Source organism: Balaenoptera physalus (genome assembly GCF_965194825.1).
Source record: "Balaenoptera physalus genome assembly, chromosome: 18".
In the NCBI taxonomy this organism is placed as follows: domain Eukaryota; kingdom Metazoa; phylum Chordata; class Mammalia; order Artiodactyla; family Balaenopteridae; genus Balaenoptera; species Balaenoptera physalus.
The window spans coordinates 8,876,459-8,895,962 of NC_138899.1; the positions used below are offsets into that span (position 1 = coordinate 8,876,459).

At 43.2% G+C, this 19,504-nt stretch overlaps 1 protein-coding gene across 3 annotated transcripts in view; it reads left to right on the forward strand.

Annotated features, from left to right (window-relative positions):
• Window positions 1-576: 576 nt before the first annotated feature.
• The window catches only part of FGF14 (fibroblast growth factor 14), a 626,727-nt gene continuing 607,799 nt past the window's right edge, over window positions 577-19,504 (forward strand). The window contains exons 1-2 of one of the 3 annotated variants that reach the window (XM_082434709.1): window positions 10,130-10,244; window positions 12,109-19,484. Coding sequence is in view for 1 of the 3 variants with exons in the window: in XM_082434707.1 (XP_082290833.1) it covers window positions 10,037-10,244 (208 nt within the window). In the remaining 2 variants the exon portion in view is untranslated. Of the gene's footprint in view, window positions 10,245-12,108; window positions 19,485-19,504 lie in introns of all 3 variants that reach the window. The other 2 variants (XM_082434710.1, XM_082434707.1) reach the window with 2 other exon arrangements.

Consider the following 19,504-nt stretch of genomic DNA (forward strand, 5'->3'; position numbering starts at 1 on the left):
GAAAGCGCAGCACTTCTAAATGAGAATAATTATAAAAAGAAAATAATATAAGAATCAAAGACAGAAAAATAATTTAAAAGATAGAAATTATAATAGATGTATAGTTAAAAGACAGCACTTATAAGTTATTGTGAAGAATAGCTTAAAATGAAAATACATTTTATGATTTCACAAATGAGTCCAATTTTAGATATTCAGGCGTAACACTGGGGAGTGTATGGGGTTAAGGAAGTCTTTTGCTCATGGCTTGCTGGTTAACTTGTTCATTATCTATAATTCCAGTGTGGATGGAGGTGGTGGAGAGGAGGTAAGAGGAGGTGCTGGCCTTGGCAAAACCTCACAGGATTTTACTCAGCCGCATTTTGTGAAAGTGGTCCAAACCTGTACCACGTGCTCAGGTCCCTAAAGCCAGTGTTTTTAAAGAAACGCCCACAAAAGCCCTTTTTGCAGGTGGCACCATGTTTCTCCCTTCTTTTTTAAACATGACAAAAATGGTCAATTCAGGAAAAATTAAGTTCCCAGAGTTGTGATTATGTGTGTGTTCATGCAGGTTCCATGGTAGAGAGAGGAAGAGAGAGGGGGACGGAGAATTCATGTAGATGGTCTGAATTTTTAAACTTTCAATGGTTGGCCTCACATAGACAAAGCTGAAATCCTCTAGAGACTTGGAAACAGATTTTCTAACACTCCTAGAAGCTGGCTAAATTTCTCCTGAATTGGCTGGCTAAATGCCAGAATTAATATCAGCAGGCGTGCATGATATAGATTTGCAAATATTTTTTAAATCAATAGAACTATTAATCCTCAAATACATTAGATTCAGACCAGTGGTCCACTCTGCTTTTGGTTGAATGCCATTCTGATTTTGTATGTTTGAGATAAATAGTCTTCATCTGCAGAAATTGACATTTAATAGGTTGGAGAGACGTGGTGCTTGAGAATGGACTCTGGTACAAAGACATTTGTTCAGTGATGAGTACTCAGATTTCAAGGAACGACAAAATTTATTTAGAATATCATCAGGCATCCTCTGGGCTCACCAATTAGAAAAAGGTGGAAAATAAGCCTCAGTTAATCTAAACATCAAACTTGGTACTGTATTCAAAACTTACCATTCCTTCTGAATCTGAGTCTATATTCTTTGATCAGTCTTACGTGTCTATACACTTTGTCTTTAGAGATGGATGCCCTTGGTCTCATGGGCGCTTGTCACGGGTCTCCTTGATCTGGTGGGTGTATTAGCAGGAAGGCCGAGCTTTCAGTGCTCCACGAAAACCAGAAAAAAAAAAAAGTCTCCTCTGCATGGACCAATCAGAAAAAAGACACCCCTTTTAGGCTGACCAGTCAGAAAAAGCATAGCCTCTGGTCTGACCAATTAGAAAAAGGCGCTACCTCTGGAGGACAAATGAGAAAAAGGCAGCCCCTAGGGGGGAACCAATTAGAAGATGTCCTTCCTAGTCTAGGCTGATGCCCGGGGTACTGGCTTGACAAATGGAGCCCAGTTTGCATTTTAGTCCTGAATTACACCCCCTGGGTTAGCTGCCTTTGAACTTGCAATGTCTGGAATTAAACGACCATGTTTTGCTGCAAGTAGAGTTATTTTTTTCCTCTATTGTAGGAAATAAAACTGAAACATTATTGATGGATTTTCTTTTCAATTTTGTTTTTTTCTCCCAGATTTTGGTGCCTGCTCTTGCTAATGTTCATACTGTAATAAAGATGATATGACTATTATCAGAAAAGTATATTTAGTAACTTTAAGCTTCCTATAACAATATTTCATACGGCTCTGCCTTGAATATCAGGACTTCCTGCCTTCAATAACCTAAACATATTTGAAAATCTCATTTAAAAGTATTGCCTTAATGGAATAATAGTAAATGCAATTTACTAATGGAACTTTAAAATAAAGACATCCAAACACTTGGGAATGCCTATATAAAACACATGCTAATTTAAAAAGTTAGAAACAAACAAAAATATCTTAATGTGTATCAGAGCTTGAGAAATATCTGCTGATTAAGAGAAAGTGGTTGATATTGAGGTTACAATGTAATTTTTGTAATTTTTTTTCTGATTTTATCCTAATTGTAAATTCTTTAAATATAACCTAAAATATTAGTCTTGATGTGCTTGACTAATTACTTATGTATTGTTTATTGCCATGTTTATTTTTAAAAAACAAAGTCATTGTTAAGTAGTAATTCTCTTGAGCCTTTATACCTGTGTGTATTCTATTATTTATGTCATTCAAACAAGTAATAAAGTAAAATGCATTATTTTCCAGATGCCAGTAATACATTAAACCAAATCAGTGTTCAAACACAATATTTTAAACATTTTTCACACCTGCTTGGACAGTAATTCAATTATGTGCACTTAAATCTGCAATATTGTAAATGTTCATGAGGCTGTCTGTTGACATGAACGAAGAAATGGGACTTTCTTCTCATAATATAATCGTCAGAATCTAAGTTTATGTGGAAATTCAGGACACGAATTACTAGCTAGGCCTACATCTCAGAGTATTAGGGTGCTGTAGTTAAGTGAGTTAAATAGCCTTAATTTTTGACCTCTGGACATTTATGATCCAACAGACTTGTGCCATTTATTTTTTGGAATGAAAATTCTCTCTGACTTGGCGTTTTTCTTCATTTACTTTGTAACCTCAACGTTAGAACATAGGACACACTTTTTTGAATTGCAATTTTCACATTAATGCTGATAAATTGCTTTATGAATGACATATTTTAACTTAATGACAGGAAATTTTGGTTTACAAGCAAAATAATTCCATACACTTTCTTATGTGAGCATTGAATTTGATTTTATAAACCACTTTTTGGAGGAAATATGAGAAATGAGCCCAACAAAGTCATTTTCGTTCAATTCAAAGTAAAACGTGCTACAGATTCAACTTGATTTTCTCTGAAAACTGGATTGTCGGGTGGGGTGCTCAGCAAACATTTATAGGAGGGAACACTGTTTACATGTTTAACAGTGTGTAATAAAACATGTGGATCCTGAATTGCAGGTTGCATTGTGACACCAGATGTTTAGGTATTATTAAGTTTACCATCCCATACTCAAAGGGAATTGTTTGTCAATGAGGTACCAGGTACCCGGAATCTAGGCAGAGAAAACAATGTATCCATCTGAGATCAGTCAGGAAAACTGAAACCATCTGATATATTAGACTTTCAAAGTGTTTTAATATGGGAACTGGGGACTTGGAGCTAATGGAAAAGCTGAGAATGAGGGATGTACCTCTTCTCTTCAGGCACGTATTCAATACTGTTATTCTTGTTCTGCAGTTATCTACATTTTATAAAGTGAACTACTGTCCAGGACAAATAATATTCTGAATTTTGAAATATACAAATCTCTGCCCAAATGAGAAAGTTTAGTGGACAAATTTCTCCTGTAAATTTAAAATGATACCCTCAAAGTTGTCTTATTCAATAGTTATAGAGATTAAGGACCAGATTCCACATAGAGAAGATGTAGTTTCCCCTTAGAACATTTCAAATCATGGATGACAGTGCTTTTCAACTGAGGGCATGCTTCCCTAGAATAAGGCATAACGAAATTTGGGATTAGTGGGAGAAAGTAGAGTGTTGTTTGAAGTAGTTGTATAAAGTTACCATTGCTTTGATTTGGTTTTAGTAAAGATGTTTAATTCATATTGAATTTAAATCACATTAAAGAAGGTTTAATATGTGTATCAGTAGAAAGCATGGGTTATAAATGTCCAGAGACTTTGATACAATGGGCCAGGCTGCACAGGTCCTCAAATTGTTTAGGGCCAATCCTACTTGTATACAGTGAACTCCTACCTGCCTCAGAGGATGCAAAGAAGGGTCCTCTGGACTCTTACCGGGCTGTACAGGGAATTAGGGCTTTACTGTCAGGCATATCTGTGTGGACTGAGATAAAGTTCCTGGAGGTGAGAAATGAAGCCTTGTGGTATCTTGCCAAGAGAAGCTCATATTTCTGAGTACTCAAGGGGTTTCATCTGCTTTGGCCTGTATCTGTTGGCCGGTTCCTCACAGTTTTATTATTATACTCACCAGCATAATAGGAACAAAGAGGAGGATTTTTTCTTATATTACTTTCTGGCAGTGGTGGGGGGGTCTTAAGAGGTGATACTTAATTCTTCCTCTTCCCCCCACTTCTGAGTTCAGATTCAGTTCAGAAATATGGTCGCACAAGTTAGAAAGATGGAAATAAAAATACTAGTTTTATTACTGATAAGGTTGTTTTGGGGAATGAAATTGAGCCTGTGGGCAAGAATTGTTTTCTCTTACCATTTCCCGCACATCTGAATATTGCATTGACTGCGCGAGGAAGAGTTTGGATCTGGAGAGCAGGCACATTTACCCGGAACCCCTGCCTTCCCTCTGCAACCCTGTCTTGGTTTGAGTTTCCGCAGGGAACGAAGATTCTAATACAAGTAGTCTATTTATGAAAGAACACAGTAGATGAGCAAGGGATGGATGGTGTAAGGAAGGGGAGAGGGCCAATGACGTGTTAAGCCAACTATCCTGGTGGAAGACTGTGTCTTAATTCCACAGGAAAACTTTGGGAAAGAATGTAAAACACATGCCTCATCATTATCCCTCCCGAGGAGTAAGGGAGCTAGCTGGGTGTTTAGTAATGGAGGAATTCTCCTAGGGTGTGCTAATTCTGTAAGTGCCTGGGAACAGGGGACTTCTGTGGTTTGAAAAAATTCCTCAGGTTCAAAGATGGAAATACTGGAAGGTGAAAGCCAACCAGAGCACACTGATGTGATAGAATGAAAGGGGTGTACATGGGACACGGATGATGGCGGCTACGAGACCCCATAAAGAGTTCAGAGGGAGATCAGTCTCCAGGCCTGCTTCTAGAAGATGGGCTGTGGGCTTCCAGGCTGACCCAATGCTTCCTGCAAGGAGAAGCTGAAGCAGAGGAGTCTGAAAACATTTTGTAGGCAGGCAGATCCAAAGAGAGAGAGGGAGAGAGAGAGAGGGAAAGAGAGAGGGAGGAGTCTGGGCCACTTAAGTCGTTCCATTTTCATTGAGAGGTTGGGAGGTGGCAGACAGAAGGACTGCAGTTCCCCTTCCAGACTGTTCCCTCCAGGAGGGAGGAGCAGAGGTTGTACACCAGGAGCCAATGGAGGAACACGGAGAGAAGAAAGTGGTACTACTGAGTAGTTCAGTGATGTGAAATGGAGAATTAGTCCTTAAAACATGATAATAATTGTTAACATCAACAACAGAGGAGGAATAAGTGTGCAAATCACAAAAGGCACCATCTTTTCGAAAAAGGTTTACACGGTAAAGACACTGAAGTCCTTGTCTATGCATTGGTCTTCTTTTTCCTTTTCTGACCAACTCTTCTTCCAATCATTTTTCCCTCTGTCTTTCTTCTCCTTTATTGTCATGATCATAAGCTCTGAACTGTCACAGGCTACATCCGATGGGCAGGGAGCAAGGCAGAGGGGACAAGGGGAAGAAAGATCTGACAGTGGGACGTTTGCACTGGTGGTGAGGATAAGCAAGAGTGGCTTGTGAGAGGCAGCTAAGAGATCAGTAGCTGCGACAGTGATTGCAAAGGAGAGTGGCCGACTGTGAATCAATCCATAGGTTATATGTGACGTACTTGTGTTCTTTATCCTTTTAATATAAGTAAATAAGCCAAATATTTAGGTGTATTGTTACTAATACCAGACCAGTCCATAAGATAGTAGGGAGGTTAAGCTGCTGTAACAAAGTCACACAAAAATACAGTGGCTCAAACAAAATAAAAGTTTCTTTTTCTGTCATCTAACAGAACAGAGGCAGGTGGCCAATCCGGGATAGGTTGGCTGCTCTGTCCATGGTCCTGGGTTTGTCCTATCCCGGTACTTCATTCCTGGTGTGTGTTCCTTTCCGTGCTCTCAGAGCCGCCCACACCATCCCTTTCAGCTCGTAGGAAAGAGAAAAGAGAGAAGTGGAAGATGAGCAGCTTCCTTTGGAGAATGTGACCCGGAAGTTGAACACGGCACTTCTGCTCACAGCTCATTGGTCAGAATCTAGTCACATGACCCTACTGAACTGCAACGGAGCTGGGAATTAGTCTCTGTTTGGATATCCATGTGCCTTTCCAAAAGTGTGGCGGGGGTGGGACTTTATGGCTAAAAGGAAGAATGAAGTAGAAAAGTAACTTGGGAACAATCAGAAAAAGCATGGTAAGATAGTTACAAAGATTTCTGATGACTAATCTCATGAAAGTTTATATGTCCTATATTAAGATAAAATGTATATTTTATTGTGTTATGGTCATTACACTTACCTTTAGGTTTGCTTACTCTAATAAGCTGAATTGAAATTTAATTTTTAAGTGAACTTGATTGTAAGTACTGGGTTTATTTTACTTGAGCCTTATGACAACAGTCTTAAGATTTTTCTCTACCTATATATACTACAGATGTTACTGTCAATTTTACAGTTACCATGAGGTTTTCCTTATTTTCTTTAGTGGGAAAGCTTACATTTACTTTCTAATAATTTCCATTTTTATCATCTATTATTGATTTGAATGTAGCATGGCAAAGGGTAAGTAAATATTTTGATGTCTTCCAAAACAAAACTTACGGGTCTGAACTCAGATTGGTGTATCTTTGGATCATCCCTAAACTGGAGGCAAACCACCCTTGGTCTTCTTTATTGTGTAACTGGAAATCTGGTTTAATTTTATGAATTAGCATGCACCATGGAGTCTTGTACAGTTACTTTCACAGAGTAAATGCTCAATAAATATTGGTTGAATAATTAAACTGGGTTACTCAGAGCTCATTAGAAATGATAACTCCCTTGGAACAAAGGTGACCTGAATCAGTGTTAGGCCATCTTTTTCAGACAAAAGTACTTGGTATTTTTTGTTTATTTAATAATGTGATTTATAGCCTATGTAATGTAAATAAATAATGTATCAATAAATATAGAAGAAAGCTATAGAAATTTCATTCATTGTAAGAAAAGATTTCTCCTTCCTTTAAATAGCATAAAAGAAGAGAAGCAACTAACACAGTGCCTGATGTAATAGATTCTCAGTAAATAGTAGTCACCATTAATTACCTTTTATGTTGTTCCTTAGGTCACAGGACAAAGAAGTAATAAGTTTTCCACCAATACAAAACAAATCATAGCTTCCTGGCAGTCATTCAATCATTCTTTACTTTAATAGGGATCAAATTCACTGTCACAATGTAGAGAAGAGAGTCCAATTTGGAAATGCAAGAAGAGCTCGTTTCAGAAATACTCTGTCTACACAAACTTAGCATATGGAAAGATACAATAGTTACCGAACAGGTGCCCGGATTTTACTTGTGAAATACCCCAGGGAACTCAGCAAGCTTTTACAGAACCTTTGAGCTGTGTGAGTTCAGAAGACCTTGCTGGAGAATATTTTTTATCCAACTGTCTCTCTGGCATATGTCCAGTGGTAATATATTGGGATATTCTAGAACCCCTGACAGGACACCAGAATGTTATAGAAGCAGCATGTGGTAAGTGACCCTGATTGATTGATATCAAAAATTCTTTCCTAATGAATCGGCAATGCTATTCCATTTTACCTCTTTCAAAAAAGAATCCGCTCTTCAATTTTTTTTTCAGCCTGATTCTAAGTCATTTGACATTAAATCCATGGACTTTTATTATTCTCTCTTTCCCTACTTCCCAAACTTGATTTAGACTGCAATTAATCTTAGTAATTTCTTTAAGCTGTATGACATGATACCTTAGGCACATTGAGGACATCCATATTTAACTTTCAAGTTTCTTAACTTTCATAAAATTTGCTTGTGTTAAATTCCTCTTCCATCTTGCTTAAAATCAACTGACATTTCCCCAAAGGGTTCAAGATATCGGATACAAATTTTGGCATCTCAAAATTCCTCCTAAATATTAGAAAACACTAGCAGTGGGAAAGTTGTTTATTACATTTTCATATTTTGATAACTGATAATTAAGAAGTTAACTTTCTTTAAAATCAGCCCTGAACAACATAAATCTACATCTATTTGTTTATAAGATAGTTTGATATTCCATGCAGTAGAGGTAGTAGTTTTAATTTTTTGAAATTAAGATGGAGCTTCTAAATATATTTTTAAAAATGAAACATTTTATGTCAATTTTCCCATAAAAGTGGAAATAAACTGGCATAATGTTATTTCATTTGCCTAACAGAAGTGAGAGTGGTCAATTTTACTTTTCCAAAATGCTCAGCTCACAAATATGAAATGCTAACATTTATTAATTTTGACTGGCAAGTACACTGGAGTTTGTTATATTATTCTTTGAAATAGTTTGTACTATTTTGTACATTGTATTTTTTCCCAAATAAGATAAGAGAAATCAATAGCTTTGCCCTAAATCTTTTGATTTTCTGGGAAATTAGGGAGTTGGGTTGCATCTTGATGAAAGAGAAATTTTGTCCATTTTGTTAGGGTAGATCGTGGTGGCCGGTGACAAGATTGTATATTAGTGTAGCTAAGTGAACGGGGGGGGGGTGAATTCAGTGTTAGTTCAATTAATGGGTGCAGAAACAAGCAATGAATTAGTGTGTGAATCAAGCAGAGTGCTTTCTGTACCAAAAAAATATTTGAAGATAATAGGTTGTCTGTCTAGAAAAGGCATAAATGTTCTCATTGACATATGACCCTCCTCAGCAAAGTGTAGTTTGTCACCCCGATTTTAGTGCTTGCCCTTTGAACAGTACTTATTTCTGCAAGTACATATTTGTCATATGCCTAGTGTATATTTTTCAAACAGTGCTTTAAGTAGGATTCAAATAATAACTAAAGGAACTTGAGTTTTCCTTAATGTTTTAGATGCTTTAGATGCGGCTTTTGAAAATGTAAGGTGGAACTAATTTTGGCCAAGGAGTGGTACTAAACTACTGTTTCTATTTAAACCCCTGCCTCCCCTCCACCTTGTGTATTTTTTAAGGTTTACTAATTATAATTAATTTTCCTTTTCGAAATTCACTTTTCAGAGAAGGCGCTGCTAGCTGGCTGCAAGAGCAAGCAGCAAGCCTAATTATGCTGGGCAGAGGAGGGAGAGGGTCAAATAGTGGGGCTGTGGCTGGATGCTAGCGGTGGGGGACTTCGAGAGGGGAACCAGCGGAGAGACTGCAGTGACACTGCCCTCCCCGGGCGGGTGGAAGCATCTCACTGGTGACGGGTCTGAAAGCACGTGGCTACGTCATGGAAAGCCAGTCTTTTCAATGCAAACTTCAACTCCTCCTCCTCCTCCCTCTAATGCCGGTAACTCACATCCAAGGCTGGGCGAGGAATCCGGAGGGGAGATTTTCCTCATGCTCACCGTTGTTGGAAACTGGGAGAGAGAGAGAGGAAGGCAGCAGGGGATCCGAGGCGCTCTCTACCTACTACCAGCCTGACCAGGGGAGGGGGCACCTAGATTTGCATCTTTTCTTCGTGGTGGTTGAGAACTGCAGGTTCAATCGGATCCCCCTGAGCACTGGCGATTGATTATTAAAAAAAAAAAATCGACACTGGGAGAAGGGAGGCTGTGTCTTCGGCCGTCAGACTCGGAGGTGGTATTGGTGTGTGTATGTGTGCTGGTGGTTTTTTTCTTTTTCTTTTTTCTTTCTTTCTTTCTTTCCTTTTTTTTTTTTTTTTCCTTTCCTTCTCTCCTAGGGACTACACAATGGCAGTCTTCTCTCAGTGAGATGAATCCTGCTTTGACTCCTGCAGACTCACCCAGCCTCATAGCGATCAACTGAAAGGCTATGGTTTTCTCTTTGGGGATCTTTTGTGCATTACTGTTCTCCCTGATTAGTTCTGGTCTCAGTTGGGATTTCTTTGCTTTTTTGTTTGGCTTCATGCTGAAAAAGGATTTTTTTGCCAACCGTTTGGTAATAATCCAGTGGTGATCAAGGGGATAAATCATTCACCCTGGCCGAAAAAAAACAATCACTGAGAAGTCTCAAAGAAATATACCACGTGAGGGGAAAAAACTGGGAGAAGATCCGGAATATTATCGTTTTTCCTATGGTAAAACCGGTGCCCCTCTTCAGGAGAACTGATTTCAAATTATTATTATGCAACCACAAGGATCTCTTCTTTCTCAGGGTGTCTAAGCTGCTGGATTGCTTTTCGCCCAAATCAATGTGGTTTCTTTGGAACATTTTCAGCAAAGGAACGCATATGCTGCAGTGTCTTTGTGGCAAGAGTCTTAAGAAAAACAAGAACCCAACTGGTAAGCAAAACATGCATCATGTTATGTTTTTCCTCATAATAACCTGTCTGTTGCTCATTGAGCTAGATCTGCAGTTCGGCTATGCAGGAAGGCAGGGGAAACAGAGAAGGACCAGGACAGCGTTGTGTATAGAGGTGTTGCATGGATAAACAAGTAGCAGCTGGATCGGCGTCTGTGAGCCCCAAATCATTACCAGCATCTCTTGGCTGTGACACAATCCATCACTAGGAGGGAGGAGGAAACTTTTTTTTTTTTCTTTTTTTGGAATGTATCTAGTTGACGATGTTTGGTGGAATATTGAAGGGTTTATGGCTTAAGGTTTGGCCCGAGGCAGTTGAAGCTTCGGTAGTTGCCAGGAGAAAGAACCGCGAGCTCCCCTGACTCGTGCCGCAGGTCCGGGGACGTAGCTCGGTGCCGAGAACCTGCTCTAGACTTTCTGAGTAGCTTGCACAATATTCGCCACCCCATCACCTTCACCAAAGGAAAAGAGGCCCCCTCCGTCGCGGCCCCGCTCCTCCGTCAGCCCCCGCCTCCCGCCCCCGTCTAGCTCCGCGTGCCGAAGTATGAACTCCTTCCCCCGTCTGCCCCCGACACGCCTGCCGCTGGGAAAACTTGAGCAGGGCTCATGCCGGGAGGGAACCCCAGACGGAGCAGACAAGCCCGGTCCCTCTAGTATACGTAATTTAAACCTCCCTTTTAAAAAGCAGTGTCCTAGCCCGGCGTCTGGGTTCCCCGGGTGGGATGAGCCTGGCCCCGGGTCCCTGCTTCAGCCTCCTGGTGATCGTGCGCCCCCATTCCAATAGGCTCCAACCGGGAAACTTGCAGTACATTACATAAGAAATGCAAATGCAGGTGATTCGGGGAGTCGGGTCCCCGGGGTTCACTTCCCGCTATCTCAGTCTGAGGCGTTTGGGGGCGGCCGCGGAGCTGTGGGCGAGCAACCCCGGGGAGGCCGGGCCGGAGGGCTGCGCGGCGGCGGCGGCGCACGGGCGAGGAGGCTGGGCGCAGCGGGTCCGGGAGCCGCGCGCGCCGGCGGCGGGGGGTGTGTGGTGTCCCCTGGTTCGCTTCAGGCCGGGGAGGGACCCGGGCTGGGTGTTTTGTGTCTGGGGTCCTGTTGGGGGCGGGGCCCTGGCCGTCCTGCAGCGGCAGCCCGGGTGTCCGAGGCTCCTGACGCCGGCACTGCGGTGTAGTAGATCACGGCTCCCCGCGGGCGCCCTGACACCCCGAGCTCCGCCGGGGGCCACGCTGGCACCCGGAGCCCCAGCGGCCGGGCAGCAAGTGGCTGCCGCCTCCCTGCCTCCGAAGCTGCCTAATGCAGCCTAGTTGGGCGGCGCGCTCCCAGTGAGCTGCCGCCTGCGGGTGCCAGGGATCTAGAGGAGGAGGAGGGGGAGGGGGAGGGGGGAAGGGGGAGGAGGGGGGGGGAGGGGAGGAGGAGGAGGAGGGGGAGGGGGAGGGGAGGAGGAGGAGGAGAGAAGGGGAGGGGGGAGATGAGGGGGAGGGGAGGGGAGGGGGAGGGGAGGAGGAGGTGTGGGTGGGCGGGGATGGAGGCGGTGGGTGTGGAGGCTGAGCTCCCCTTGCAGCCCCCTCTGCTGCGGCAGAAGGGAAACTGCGAGTTCTGAGACCGTCCAGAAGGGCAGATGCTCGCGTGCTGGCGGACGCCTGGCAGTTGCCGTCAGCTGGGACCTTCGGATGGCTGTTGAGTCTGTGGGCGCGGTGCTGCAGCGGGCTCCGTGCCTCCGTCCTGGAGTTCTCATCCCTGTGCTCTAGCTCTCCCCGCTTTCTTCCCGTCCCCCTCTTCTTCCCCCCCACCTGACCCCCACCCCCTCTGTCCCCGGTCCTTTGACCACTTTCTCTCTTAACTTAGCGTTTAGCAGCTCTGAGATGATCCCACCATCCTGAGAGTTACCCAAGGAGAAAGCAGTGTGGTCACCTTACCAACCACGTCTCCAGTTGGGCTGTCAGGTGTACCCTAACCCCGCATGAAGCCCAGCACTTGCTGATGCCTTGGTCATAGCTAGATCTGCAACACTACCATCTCACAAGTTCACGCGAAGACCCTTTTGGCAAGACTTCCTAAAGTGGGACAAGCCAAGGGCTGCGGTGGGGTTCCTCCCTCACACAGTAAAATTACTGGTTTTTGAAGTCTTCTTGTGTTCTCCTTTTTAAAGATTTAGCTCCCTCTGAGACAGGACTACTAGAAAAGCATTTCTTTAGACTTGGCCATTTGTTTAGGGATCTTGAAGTCAGTCCCTCCATAGTGCTGGAGAGTAGGCAATAACTCAGCATGGAACAGGAAGTTTCCTCACTTCCTTTGATAATGTCTTTTTTTTTTTTTTTTTTTTTTTTTTTGTAAACAGTTTTACTGGAAACGCTAAGTTTCACCCATACACGATTCAAGATCTTTTTATTACACCTCCCGCACCCCACCCACTTTCATCTCTCTGGAATGGATTTTTTTTTCCTTCCGAGGCGTTTGGAAGGTGTCAAACAAATGACGACTTATTTTTAGAGCAATTTATTTTGCAGCTTATGAATGCTAAAGTACTCGGGGGTGAATTGATGGGTTAACTCAAACTCTAACAACCACTCCAACTATTCCACTAGGATAGCTTAAGTCTTAGATTGCCAGGGGTGAGAGTTCCAACCTGGGAGTTGGAGCATTTTGTAAATTATTTTTTAAATGGGACATTAATGTGTCACTATGTATTTCACCTTCTAAAAGTTTTGCCTTTTGAGCTTAAACCATCCCATGCCTAGCCATTCCCTTTCAGGACTGTAGTTGGTAAATTCCATTCTCCTTCTGCTATTAACATGAAGCCTATAATCGTTTGCAGGTTTTTGATCCCAAGATAGCAGTATAACTAAGAACTTAATTGGGTAATTGAAATAAAACAAAGACTAAAATCCTCTTAACTGTTAAAACCAAAAAGAACAGATTGACTACTACCTATTATGTTATCTTAAGTCTAAAAGGAGGACAATTAACTGGTTTCAAACTAAGAAGCTTGTCAGAATACCTGCACGTACCAGTAGTAGGATCATGAATTTGGTGTAACGACTTCTTATTAGATGAATTTTTCTTCCCCATCTTTGTAAGTTATAAAATAATTTACTGATTATTCCCACTGCTTTAAATTGTCAAGAAGTACAGGCAGTTTGGTCAGGGGTTCCTGAGAGGAATTTCAGAGCACTGCTATATAATCAGGTTGGTGTAGAAATAAGCAAATAATAGAGTCATGAACTTAAGGGCAAAGTTACTCATCTACCCAAAAGTTCTTAATTCATGTTTAAATAAGAGGTGTTAATTAAGTAGGTTTTTTTTGGTTGTTTTTATGTAAAAGTTAACTGGAAAAGAGCATGAAGAATATATTTGCACAATATATGCTTTTTAAAATAAATTGCAATAGCTTAGAAATCCTGGATAGAAAGTAAATTTACTGTCTTCATAAACATGTCCAATATCTCACAATACAACTATTATCAGAGGACACACACACACACACACACACACACACACACACATGCTTAATGTCCTACCTTCCCTTATTTTCCCAGTAGAGGAATAGCTATATGTTTAGAATAGATGTTACCTGCTTCAACTCTCACTGCATGAGTCATGCAAGGTGACTGTATTTTAGGCAGATCATTAAATGGGGAATACTGAGTCCAAGGCACTTACTTTGCCTGGAGGAGGGGTTGATATGTTTCTTTAAATTAGTACTGAGAGTTTGGACTGACCGACGTGTGTCACAGGCCAATTTGGGAAATAATCTAGGTCACTGAAATCTGAGCAATGGCTACTAAGGAAATAAATATGGTTGGAAAAAAGAAGTCCACAATAGGGGACTTTCCTGGTGGCGCAGTGGTTAAGACTCCGTGCTCCCAATGCAGGGGGCCCGGGTTGGGGAACTAGATCGCACATGTATGCCGCAACTAGGAGTCTGCATGCCACAACTAAGGAGCCCGCCTACCACAACTAAGGCCCAGCACAACCAAATAAATAAATAAATATTAAAAAAAAAAAAAGTCCACACTGAAGATAAATACGAAGGTCGTATCATGGATGTCTCTTCAGATACATAATGTCCAACAGGCAAAGGAAGCCACAGACCCTCAAATATATACAGCTACTCACACATGCAAACTTCCACGGCTTGATAGGATTTTGGAAAGCAGAGATTTTAAGAAAAATTGTAACCAGATGTAATTTTATTGGGTACCAGTGTTTGTGGCAAGGAGGGTACGAAGCGGATGCCCTAGACCTAGTTCTGCGGAGCACATTTAGAAAATCCCACAAACTCATGCCCCTGAGTGTTTCCTCTTCTGAACTGTCTCCCTCTCTGCCACGAAACTTTGAGATGAAACAAGAAGGGCTTGGTAGAAGTCACTGTCACTTTCTATTTTCTACTTTTTTGGGGTGTCTTCCAGCTCTGCTTTTGCCTTTGACTAAGCTGTTTTAGGTGCCAAAAACATCTGGTGTGCCACTGTCACTCATTTAAATATATGTTATTCTTTTAAAGCTACTTGCTTTACATCTAGGGGCGGTCATGGCTTTGAGAAGTGAGAAAATAGGAAGAGGGAGAAGAAAAAAGAGTAAGCATTTTTCACCCCTTCTCCTCCGCCTGCCGACTCATCTTGGGTTCCTGTAGAGCTGGGTGAGCCACAAGTGGTCCATAGCCTGTGCATTTCTAAACACTGAGCATATGTAAAATGGGGACATCAAATTCAGACTGCATGGCTGGAACACCAAACAGATGTAAGGTCCTTCTCTTTCTAATGTGCTTGCCTTCAGCGTGGGATTCCCTGTAATATGAGTGGGCCTTGGATTCCATCTAGGAAGCTTCATTACTGAAGCAGCAAAATGAATTTTGCAGGCAGTAGCACTTCCTGAACCAAAGGATGGCATGTTAGGTAGGCTTCCAAGTATTGACTTGTTGGGAGTGTCAACTGTTTTGTTTTATGTTTGTTTTAATTTATATCCAAGTTAACAAGTGTGAAATCCAATCAGTGATCATCTAAAGTTGGTTTTAACGGTGGAGATCACTTTAGTTGTACCCATATCCAGCCTGTTCTCATCTTAGGCAGCCTCCCTGAGAACATCCGTTCAAACGATGCATTGCTTTCAGAAGGTGCTAAAGCTAATTCTATAGTTCACATTTCCCACGCGGAGCCACTCCTTTAAAAATGTTCAAACCCAGTCTTCCATGTTTTAGCAACACAAACACTGAGGACTTTTGTGAAGTGTTTTTATACATATTGTAACAAGGACAACAACCAAGGTTTTTGCTCCTTTGTACATTTTGGCATCATTAACTCACTCAATTGACTCATAAGCTTTCTATAAATATGTAGATGTCTCAAAATGGAAGCATTTATTCAAGAGTTTCTTATGCCTTATGGGGAAACAGTTGGATGTTTGAACAGTATATTTGAAGCTCCTCTACTAAGTTTTAAATGAGACATTGCATCGTGTCTATATTCTTAATAAAACCTTTGAGCCCAACTTACTACCACCTCCAGGAGGGACAGTGGGCCAGGGAAATACCTGCTGACACGTCTATCTGCCTGGTGCCATAGTCTGTGTGGTGTTTCTTAGGGTTTTAGATTGTGTACCATGTGCTACATTTAGTTATAAGAGTTGAACTTGAGCACAGAACAGCAGGGAATTGTCTGAGGGCGACTTCTCAGTTCCTCCATATGCCTGCAGAGATGCACTAAGTTTTTTTTTTGCTATTCTGCTTCTGAAGGACCAAGTATGTCTTGATGTTTTCCCTGTATATTTCTCTAGTTGGTACAAACTAATTTTCTGCTTTGGCCAGAAGTAAAAGGTAGAATGATGAAGGGAAGAGGAGTTGAAAGGAGGAATTCTTAGGGCTTTCCTAAACATGAAAGCAAAAAAGGAGGCATAGTGCAGACATGTTTTACGGCGAACACTGAAGTTTTTGTTTATCTAACCTACTAACACCATCGAAGAAAGTCACCTAACAATTGTTGAGCACTGTTGCCTTTATCGCTGTCCCCTGACAAAAACTCAGGTTATGACAAGTCTCAGGTTTTCAATACATTTGTATTAAATGAACTAATGGTGAAAAATAGGGTTCTCTGAGAAAGTTAACTGTGGGACTTAACTGCCACTGTCATACAATTTACTTGGTTAAATTCACTTAACGCCTACTCCTTTCCAGCAGTGCCAACCAAGAATTTGGCTTCTAAATGGTAAAACCAAGAAGGAAAAAAAGCTGTCAGTGGCCTTCTTTCTCTTCATGCTCCACGCCAGGGCATCCTGAAACATGGTTTGCAAACATTCCCTGGGCTCAGGCCTTCCTCAAACACACAAGCGCATTCATCCCTTCTGGCCCGTTCAGCCTTTAAGTAACAAGTGTTAGGGCACCATTTGGTTCCCTCTGCAAGGGCCCCCCTTCATTTTCTTTTCTGATCTTTAATGTTCTCCAAAAGGAAGGCATTCCGAAAAACAGTGGAGTGAATTTGAATTGTTTCTCTCTTCCTGTCTGAACTCCTTTCTGTGACGATGGTCACTGGCACCATCCGATGTGGCATGTTTCCGTTCTAGAGGGGACAGCACCTCAACAGCCTCGAGTTTCACTTGCTTTGAAAGGAGGTGCCCCCTCCCTTCCTATTTTGTTCTTTTCCGTTTTGAAGCAGTCATCTGCAAACTTGGTGGCGCCCTGCTTTCCCAAAACCACACTCAGCTACTCAGCTTCCGCCCTCCGGAGCCACCGGCAAAGGCGGACGCACGACTGGGGCAGAGCCCCGCTTGCCAGAGCAGCGAGCGGGCCGTGGACTGTTTTCTGCTCGCCGCGAGCCGGCCACCTCTGCGGCTCGGATCTGCTTCCAGGAGTCGGGCCCCTCGGGGATCTGGCCGGAGCCGGGCTCGGAGTCTGCCTAATGGAGCCCCGAACAGAGGAGGCACGCAGGCGACGCGTGGCCTTCCTCCGTTGTGACCCGCGGCCACAACTCCCTGGACCAGTCACCCCGCGATCCACTCCTCGGGGATTCTGGGGCTCTGCAGCGCAATGCGGCGGAAGCGGCCCGTCCGAGCCGCCGTAGCGCGGGGGGTTTCCGTTGCCACAGGGATGACCTCTGACCCTGGAGCGTCTCTGGGGGCTCGGAGGCCGGCGCAGCCGTTGCTATGGAAACCACGTGGCCGGAAGCCGCGGGGCGCGCGGGCCGCGCCGGCCGTTGACGCGGCGCACTTTGGCGGGCCCCGGGCCGGCGACCTCGCGCGCGCCCCAGTGCGTCCCCGGGCCGAAGGGCGGCGGAAGAGTTTGGTTCCAGCCCACAGGTGGCCGCCTCCCCTCGACGCGCTGCAGGGTTTAGAGGAAAAGGATGCGCCCAAGTTCCGGACTGGGAGAGCATGAGACCAGCCCGCACTAGCTACTGGGAGGCCGAGGAGGGCTCCTGACATTCTCTGGGCCTCAGTTTTTTCGACGGCAGTGCAAGGGCGTTGATTAGAATAATCTCAGGTCGGCCCCCGCTCTCATGTTCCAAGCGTAATGTAACTTTCCACCCGATCCGGATTCTGAATGAACTTTTCCCTCTTCCCTGTATCTCTCCTGGACTACGTTGAGTATATTTAAGTTGTAGTTTAAACCCGAGGCTTTCAGAGATCGAAGGCCACCTGCGGGCTCATGACCAACCTTTTAGAGGTGTGGCAACTCCTTCCCGGTGCAGAGGTGACTCTTCCAAGAGCCGGTTTTGAGTGGTAGGGAAAGCACAGTTCACAGCTTTGAGCCCTGGAAGAAGACACGCGTTGTATTTTACTGGTGACACCACCAAGAGATCTTCATGCATTTTACAGAGTTGTGTGATGGGTGCCGAAACAGATGGCATTCCTCTGTATCGGTTGTATTCCCCAGATGTCTTTTCCTGCGGTCTCTAAACGTTTTTTGGAGAGGACTCGACCTACCTTGGCTTGTTTTTCCTTCTGTTATCTTGGACTATTGAGAAGAATCACAAGCATCTTCACATCTTAAAACACACACACAACTTCACTGTATATTTAGAAGTTGAAAAAGACTATTTTGAGGGTATGATAAGGCAAGCTCACTAGTTTATAAAAGAACAGCTAGATCCAAATTGTGTTTCCGCGGATGGAGTAGGTTAAGGTTACCTGCTCAGATGGCTTTACACTTTTTAAAGACTTTTTGTTGGCCTAGTTTCCAAATAGTCTTTTTACCTTTTTTTGTTCCCCTTATGATAAGAATTACCTCCCTGAAGTTTGCTTTTCAAAGAACTGGCCATCAGTTCCTCAAGAAGACGGGGTAGAATATTTACATCTCAAGGCACAGGGAAAGAAAGTAAGTGCCTCCAAGAAGGACTTTTGTTTCCTAAATCCAAAATTTTACAATACGTGTCAGCATAGGGGAGGTTTTGGGATTTGTATGAAGGATAGATGGGCTTTGATTTGCTTCGGTAGCTGCATTTCTGTTCTTACAAAGACTCAGTTCCTGAGACAGGGATAGTTGTTTTTAATTCTTCAAAGAATTGAGTTGCAACCTTTATGGCATCGAAGGGCTCATCACCCATCCAACTACATTATCCTCTGTTTGCATCTTTAGATCCGGGAGAAGGTCTTCAACTAAGATGGAAATAAAAAGATTTCTGTGTTCTAGATTTAGAGCTTTTTGTTTTGGAAGGTCTTTCCTTCTGGGTATACATAGTTTCACGTAGCTTAGGGGAGGAGGCCTCAAAAAAAGTTCCTATCAGGCTCTGAATATCAGCTTCCAGTCTGGCCAAATTCTCACAGTAGAGCTACTTAAAAAAAAAAAGTTTTTGTTTTGTTTTTTTTCAAATATCTTGTCAGGTTTCAGCCGAGACAAACAGTAAATATTCCTGGCAGTACTGAACAACCTGTTGGACTCAAGAGGTGTCCCCAAAGAATGTGCAAAAGATCCTACCCTCCCAAGATCCAGAGCCACATCCAAAGGTAGCCAAAGAAAGACTTAGTTCCCCTGAGTGCTGGCAACGGTCAGTAGGACACCAGCTGCAAGTGGCGTGCCATCCACACTTCTGTCTGGCCGTATCTTGAGGGCCCTCAGCCTGATGGTGCCCAGGCCAAGTTCTCAAGACCCAAAATGAGACAAACAAGAAGGCAATAGCTGTCCCTGGGAGAGAAAGGATCCACAACCAGTGCATCTTGGAAAGGAAGGAACAGCGTGAGATCTTCCTTTCCCCTCTCAACTGGGCACTACAGACAGAGATGCAGGAGAGCTGACTCTGGTAAGAATTCTCTGGCATCT